Source organism: Lynx rufus, unplaced genomic scaffold, assembly GCF_022079265.1.
Source record: "Lynx rufus isolate CCGP_SWC_20201006 ecotype Redwood Valley unplaced genomic scaffold, mLynRuf1.p SCAF_14, whole genome shotgun sequence".
NCBI classification, from domain to species: domain Eukaryota; kingdom Metazoa; phylum Chordata; class Mammalia; order Carnivora; family Felidae; genus Lynx; species Lynx rufus.
In genome coordinates this window covers 43,386,333-43,395,094 of record NW_025814828.1, presented here as the reverse complement: position 1 = coordinate 43,395,094, position 8,762 = coordinate 43,386,333, and the positions used below count along the sequence as shown (strand labels likewise).

General features: G+C 40.6%; 1 protein-coding gene across 1 annotated transcript; it reads left to right on the top strand.

Annotated features, from left to right (window-relative positions):
• The first annotated feature begins 809 nt into the window (after positions 1–809).
• On the top strand, positions 810–8,410 carry AKAP4 (A-kinase anchoring protein 4). The gene is made up of 5 exons (XM_047075750.1): positions 810–905; positions 1,933–1,983; positions 2,548–2,649; positions 5,128–7,266; positions 8,255–8,410. Exons 1-5 carry the CDS (start codon positions 810–812, stop codon positions 8,408–8,410), a joined length of 2,544 nt encoding a protein of 847 aa, XP_046931706.1.
• Positions 8,411–8,762: the final 352 nt, after the last annotated feature.

Sequence of the window (8,762 nt, the reverse complement as noted above, 5' to 3'; positions counted from 1 at the left end):
GACTTCAGCCAGGTCACGATCTCGCGGTCCGTGAGTTCGAGCCCCGCGTCGGGCTCTGGGCTGATGGCTCGGAGCCTGGAGCCTGTTTCCGATTCTGTGTCTCCCTCTCTCTCTGCCCCTCCCCCGTTCATGCTCTGTCTCTCTCTGTCCCAAAAATAAATAAACGTTGAAAAAAAAAATTAAAAAAAAAATTCAGTTAAAGAGGATGAGATGAGCTTTACTCTTTGAGGTAACCTAGAGTGGGTAAACAGAAGTGGAAACACATGAGATCTAGTAGAGTTGGGTAGAAGTAAATCATTAAATTTAATTCCTACAGTCCCTAGACCTCCTTTAAATTTGCTTCTCAGCCTACCATTTTTCCTGACTTGTTTCTCACAAATTAATATGGTACTCCCATGATTCCAAATACTTGACGTGGGAAGTCTAAATTAAAGGAGACTATGGACTGTGCTAAATGATCCTGATTATCAAGTTCAAACATTTCATAGTTCCTTCCCCCATTGCTCACCCTTCCAGTTCCTAGTCTAAACCTAATTGAAACATACAGATGGGTTTCAGGAAGCCCTTCAGAGATTCTTACCCAAACTCAGCCAGTTTCTAAAAGCATATATATAGTTATATAGTTATATAGCTTAGATAGTTATATAGTTATATATGGCTTTTAGAAACTGGCTGAGTATATATATATATATATATATATAGTTATATATATATATATATATATATATATACTCAGCCAGTTATATATATATATATATATATATAGTTATATAGTTATATATTCAGATTTCTTTCCTTTCTCTTTATAGATGTCTGATAATATTGACTGGTTACATAGCCGCAGGGGCGTGTGCAAGGTTGATCTCTACAGCCCAAAAGGACAGCAAGATCAGGACCGGAAAGTCGTAAGTATAAAATTACCCCTACCAAGGAGTGGAAAGGATCAGTGTAGGAATATAGATAAATTGGAGCCCAGGATAGACTAATGGAGAGTGATACTGTGATGTCTCCAAGCAACCAAGCTCAATGACACAAGGACAAAGGGAGAGTCAGGACCAGGAGTGATGTAAAGGACCTGGGGCAAGAAGGTTAGGGGGGAGTTTGAGGGGGAGGGAGAAGTGGTGGTTGCCTAGTCACCAGCCCTTATTACCTAACACTTCTGAAGTCACAATGTCATCTAGCTACCAGTCAGTTACACTAAAGTGGGACTCCCTCAGGAGGGCAAAATACTTCATGCTCTGTTTCCCAAACTTCAAGTGATTTGCATAGTACTTCACATTTTTTTTATCTTGTTCCAGCACCACTCATACTATTATTTACTTAATACATATTTCTGCTATGTTTTTAAAAATGAATTTAAAATTCAAATACATTTAAAAATTACCATCACCCTAAGCATTATTGTCTGTAATACCACAGGTTTGATGTTTTAGTATGTATTTTCCAAATAAACAACAGCAAGTACACCTATTACTTACAAACATCTATTTACGTACCACCTAAAATATTCTATATCATCAGTAGTAAAAATACCACATTTGGGGAACACTATAGCAGAAAGTGCTGTAAACTGGGAATCAATTAGAATCAACTTCTAATGAAAGTTCCACCTTTGAGTTTGTGTCGGTTGGGCAAGCCACCTCTCTTCTCAGTTTTCTTAATAAATGTGGATATTATATTTTGGGCTTCTGTCTGACAGGTAGGTATTCTCATTTATAAACTACAGGAATGCTTAGATTCTGTCTGCCTAATAATAATCATATTAATATCTATTGAGTACTTACTGTGTACCGTCACTCTGCTAAAAGCTTTACATTCAGTATCTTAATTAGTCCTCACAAGAATCCTATAAGGTAAGTGCTATTGTCATCTCTCAGAAAGAAATTACAGTCTTTAGAGTTTTTCTAAATTCACCCTCCTAATTTGATACAGATATGCTTTGTCGATGTGTCTACCTTGAATGTGGAAGGTAAAGATTCTAAGGTGGGTATTCTCTGCTCCCCTCCCTTGGAATGGGTGGGAAACTGCTGAGTGGGTTTTATCAGCCACGGCATGAGAAAAGCGAAAGGCTGTAGCAGAGTGTGGAAAGGTGGAGGAGATTCAAATGGAAGGTCATTGTTCTTGTGAGCCCAGGATCCCTGGTTCAGAATTTACTGTCACTCTAGATACCAAATCTCATTTTAGAAGCCACTTAAGTTGTTGGTAGGGCTGAAAGAATTAACACATGGAAAATAGCATGTCAGAGAAGCAAAATTAAAAAAAAAAAAAAACCTGTCCAAAAGTTTGATGATTAACAGAATATGATTCCTGAGACTGACAGCTTTGTGAATACCTTCTCTGGGGCTTGGGAAAGAGGAGTAGTAATTTTTGGAGGGAACTTTATCATTCTTCAAAGACTAGAGAGCACTACAGTCCTACCTCTCCTTCAGAAAGAAAAGCATAATAGGAGACATAACATTCATACTTTGAAGTGGTAGCCTAGGAGGGCAGCCTAGAGAAGTCTCAAAAACCAACTGTTCATAAAAATCTTATCCCTTAATTCCATAGGATACTGCTGGTTCCAGTTCAGAAGGTGACTTAAACCTGGGGAATCTAGAAGAAAAAGAGATTATTGTCATCAAGGATACTGAGAAGCAAGACCAGTCTAAGGTATACTTAGTCTCTGAGCTCACCCTTTCTAATTATTAGACCTGAATGCTGAGTCTGAGGACTCTGGTTCACAGATAGTAAGAGAATTATTGTCAAACATGCCCATAAATTTGAATACTATGACATTCTAGAGAACACAGTCTTAAGTTCAGAGTAACGGTAAGTTCAATGCTCAGGTATCTAACAATGGCACTAATCACAAAAGCTCATAATGCCCTTTCCTGATTTCAGGTACATACTCCAAACATAACTTTGCTATTCTTATCCTAATTAGGATGTGGGCTTATAAGCAAGATCCTTTGCATTATTGTTTGCTGGATTGTAATAGACTTGTGTGCCACACATTGCCCAAAGACCAAGAAGGAAGAATGAGGATATGGAGCAGAGAGAATCCACAACAGCCAAGAACTGTAGTTGCCTGGTTCCTACCCTGTTGTCCAAGAGATTACCTAGGCTATTGGATAGCATAAAGTTAGAAACAATTAGAATTGTATGCCCCTGTCACATATAGAATCCTTTTGTTTTTGTGTAAGGATTATATCTGTTGGGCCTCTGGTTTGGGGTAGGCATTAGAGTACATGACAAGTCATCCCCACAGTCCTACAAGCTCAGAGCGTCTGGTATTGGCACAGGATATTTGGCTTTAGTGCAAAACAGTCAAATATTTCTTGTTCTATGTTCCTAGGCTCATGTTATAATGAGAAACATCATTTCTGGCCCCAGGCACCTTTTGAATGATGAGTGTAACCCCTAAGGAAGGAAAAGCCAGTTGCAAAATATTCTCTAAATAGTTTTGAGTTCAGTTGGGTGTGGCCAACTCAATTTTGGAGCCTCAAGAAAGGGATAAATTATACCTGGTGTTTATTTTTAAAAGAGCAGCCCATATTTCCTACACACAAGGCAGATACCCTTGATTGTATCAAGCCCATTTGCAAAAAGTTGAACTTATCATGACCTCACGTTTCCAGGAATTCCATGAAAAGACAGATGAAGCAATCAAAGGGGCAAAGAGGGCCATGGCACTTAGCACTGAGTAGAAAAAGTATATAATACATATACACATACCCAGACATGGGCATACACAGTCACAAGCATATAAATCTACACAAAGTGACATATACATTGATACATGCATCTATATACATTAACAAAAATGAATTTATACAAGCAATGACATATTCATGCCTGGCTACCTGTGACATTGACAAACACACATAAGCACTAATCTAACAAATTTATGTATTTGACCTATTCATAAACAGTGACTTACACACATACACAAAAATATACAGTCATACAGAGTCAGATACCTTGACACGCCCACATGTGACACACATAAACATCCACATATATATATATCCATGCACACTATGCATAAACATATACTCACACACATTAACACCCATAACCCTTGATCAAAACATTGGTGACCATACAGACTCAGGTATAAGCATACACACCTATAAATATACTTCATGTTGATACACACCCATACAAACTTAAACAAAATGATACATAGTCACTAACTCTCTTTGAATGCATTGATACACACATCCATACAAATGAAATAACATCCCCACTCATGTATTCACACACAAACGCAAATGCAAGGGTGTGTGTACTAATACACACTCTCACGCACTGACCTAGCATATAAATAGAGCATAAGTGATACCCAATTTATTGACAGACTACATAGTCATTATTCAATCACCTATTTCCACACAGTCATATTTTAACATACACATCTATTAATATAGTATGCATTAATTATACATGGATATATTAATGAGTGTGTATGTTACTATGTGAATGTATGCAGCAATATACATAAATGCATTTATGGCTGCATGATACATGCTACTGGATTTATATCATAAATATATGCATATCATTCAAATTGGCACTTGCTTATTTACATATTCTCAGATACACTGACATACACACTCTCATGTTTACATTCCCACACATGTACAACATATACACAGTAACATGCACATGTGGCAGTGGGTATCGATGTCAACATATTACACATCCTTATACCTACTCAAACATGTACACTGACATACACATATACACACACATATACACACGCACATCTTCACACACAATACAGTCTGACACATTCTCACATCTATTGAGATGTTCACACTTATGAATTGCTATATTAATATGCATATGCACACAATGGATACATGGATACATTTTTGACACATATTGAGATAAGCACACATACACAGATGAAATTGCTAACACTCAGGTGTAGTTAAGTGTACCAATGTATATACTCTGATCTTTTGTGGCTGCCACTTGTGTTTGAACATGTATTAATGGTTATAATTGTATGTTAAGTTCCCATGCAAATTCTGAAGGCCAAATCCCTAATCTGTGTGGTTTAGAAGATATATCTTCTAAATAAAATGAGCGAAAGAAGTACCCTACCCAAACTCTTATGGATAGGTGTTCTTCCTTTTTTAGATGGAGGGATCTGTGTGTCTTTTCAAACAAGCTCCCTCTGATCCCATAAGTGTCCTCAATTGGCTTCTGAATGACCTCCAGAAGTATGCCTTGGGCTTCCAGCATGCACTGAGCCCCTCAGCCTCTAGCTGTAAACACAAAGTAGGAGACACAGAAGACAAAAATCACAAATTACCCTCTGAGAACTGCTACAGCATCTATGCCGACCAACTAAACATAGATTATTTGGCCAACGGACCTCAACGGCTATGTCTAGAAACTACAGCAGCCAAAAACACCAACAATAACCAGAGTCCTTCCACTCCTCCAGCCAAATATCCTAGCAATCAGAGGGCAGTTATTTCCCCTGATGGTGAATGTTGTATGGATGACCTTTCCTTCTGTGTCAACCGACTATCTTCTCTGGTAATCCAGATGGCTCGTAAGGAAATCAAGGAGAAGTTGGAAGGTGGAAGCAAGTGCCTTCATCATTCTATCTATTCATCCCCTGGGGAAAAGGGGAAAAACAGCCCTCAAAGTGCTGTGAGGAAGATCGCTTCTGAAATGGCCCATGATGCTGTGGAACTGCCTTCTGAAGAAATGCGGGGTACTGGGGAGGAGTGCAGGGAAGGTGGCCGGAAAACCTTTCTGTATAGTGAATTGTCCAACAAGAACAAGGGTTGTGACAAACAGATGTGTCAAAGAGACAGCAAAGAATTTGCAGATTCTATCAGCAAAGGGCTCATGGTTTATGCAAATCAGGTGGCATCTGACATGATCGTCTCTGTTATGAAGACCTTGAAAATACATAGCTCTGGGAAGCAAGTTCCAGCCTGTGTGGTCCTGAAGAGGGTGTTGTTAAAACACACCAAGGAAATTGTGTCTGATTTGATTGATTCCTGCATGAAGAACCTGCATAATATCACTGGGGTCCTGATGACTGACTCAGACTTTGTCTCAGCAGTCAAGAGGAATCTGTTCAACCACGGAAAACAAAATGCTGCAGATATCATGGAAGCCATGCTGAAGCGTCTGGTCAGTGCTCTTCTTGGGGAGAAGAAGGAGACTAAATCACAGAGTCTGTCGTATGCATCCTTGAAAGCTGGGTCCCATGATACCAAATGCAAAAACCAAAGTCTTGAATTCTCAGCTATGAAAGCTGAGATGAAGGGGAAGGACAAAGGCAAGATGAAACCAGAGCAGTGCAAGTCATTGACCAGTGCCGAGAAAGTCGGTGAACACATCCTCAAGGAGGGCCTGACCATGTGGAACCAAAAACAAGGAAACCAAGGCAAGATGCCTGGCAAAGCATGTGCCAATATGGAGGAAAAGAGAGAAAAGATCAGCCCTTCCACAGATTCGCTGGCAAAGGACTTGATTGTGTCTGCCCTTATGTTGATCCAGTACCATCTGACCCAGCAGGCCAAAGGCACAGATGCATTAGAAGACGAGTGTCCTAGTTCCACCATGGGCTATATGACTCAGAATGCCCAATATGAAAAGTGTGCAAGTGGCCAAAGTGCCAAGGCACTTTCAATGAAACGTCTAGAATCTCATGAAGCTCCTGGACCATCCACCTCTCTAAAGGAAAATCAACAGCTGGACTCCCAGAAGCTCGATATGTCAAACATTGTTCTAACGTTGATCCAGAAACTGCTTAGTGAGAGCCCCTTCAACTGTGATGACCCATGTGAAGGTGAGAACAAGCGTTCTGAGCCCAGAACAAGCAAAGCCATTTCCATGTCCAAGAGACCTGACAGACGGGAAGAAAAATACCAGGACAATCAAGAACTTGACTCTACCACTGGCATGAAGCAAGTGAACCACCAATTTATAGATCAACTGGTAGAATCTGTGATGAAGTTGTGCCTTATCATGGCTAAGTATAGTAATAACAGGGCAGCCCTTGCTGAGTTGGAAGAACAAGCAGCCTTGGCAAACAACCCCAATTACCAGGTTGGTGGCTCCAGATATAGTCATGATGGTGCGATGCCACAGACCCATCAACACTCAACTGGGCCTGAAGTCATAGTTAATAATCAGTGCTCAACCAGTAACTTGCATAAACAGCTCCAGGCTGTCCTGCAGTGGATCGCAGCCTCCCAATTTAACGTGCCCATGTTGTACTTCATGGGAGATGATGATGGACAACTGGAGAAGGTAAGCAATGCAACAGACACAAGAAGAAAAGAGGGTTGGGATTGGCAGGGGCAGGGAGGCAGCATTGTACTTAGAACCCAAGAGCAGCCCAATTTTTTTCCAAGCCTGTTCTTTACTGTGCACTTCATGAATTACTTTCATTTTGTAAAAAGACAGAAGTGGTGAATCATTAAGTGGGGCTCTGGATATCTCAAGGCCTGTGCACTTCCACCAAGAGGAGGAGAGTAAAATTAGCTCATTTTATCAGTGATCCTTTCAACAAACTATTTGGTAACACATCAGGGAACAATTTTTGAGTCATGTTTTGAGTTTGAAGGCCCTCAAAGGATTAGAGACAGAAAAAAAAAGAAAAAGGGAGCTACGGAGCTCCTTCCCAAACTCACGGGTCCTGCATGTGTCCCAAGAGTACTTGCCTCCTTAAATTTTTTGCCCTAGGCACCTCACTTACTTCATCCTCGTCTTGGTCTTGCCTTCCAGTCTCACAGAAGCCAGCATTCATACACATACTGCTTCTCTCTCCTCTCTCTCTCTCTCTCTCTCTCTCTCTCACACACATCTCACAGCTGTGTTTCCTACATTAGATGGGCTCAAGAGAAATAAAACACTGAACCAAAATTATTTTCAGTCCAAGACCAGGAGATTGTCTCTACTTCCAATCACATACTTTTTCAGGGAAGCTGGGGAATGGCAACCCCTAACACTGACCTAGCAATCATCACAGACTAATTGAAGGATCTAGCACCTATCAGAAGTATTTGGTGAACACAATTGATTCCAGAGTTTGTTTTCTGAATCTCAAAAAGAAAGTCCTGTGGCATTTTTATCTATGTCATTAGAGGAGGGCTGAGGTAAAAGGAAAGCCATGTCAGAAGCCTCCAGTCCTGCATCTGTGTCAGACTTTAATCCTAGAACCATGGCTCACTTTATCCATCTAGGTCCCTTCTCCAAAAGCATCATGTGACTCAAGCTACCTCTGCTCTCTCCACAGCTTCCCGAAGTTTCAGCTAAGGCAGCAGAGAAGGGGTACAGTGTAGGAGATCTTCTTCACGAGGTCATGAAGTTTGCCAAGGAACGACAACTGGATGAAGCCGTGGGAAACATGGCTAAGAAACAACTGCTAGACTGGTTGCTCACTAACCTGTGAGCTAACAACTCCTTTGACTCCTCTCCTTTACTCCCCTAGCAGCATTCCATCCCAGCCTGAACATCCCCACCATCAGGCCAGTGAACTGCACACCACATGATTGTATTTCCTAATACATCTGAGCAGTTGGACTGTGCAAATACAGGGTGTCCAAAAGCTGGGCAATAACATGAATAAAAAAAATTTTTAAAAAAAGTGTAATTGTTTTCTTGATCAGATAGACCTGATGCAAGGTAGGAGAATGGGTTTAATTCCAAGGACCTGGTGATACAGTGTTGAACATGTGTCCAGATCTCACCCTGGCTTCTTTTCTGAGCACCCAAGACACAGGACTATAACATATGTCCCAAGT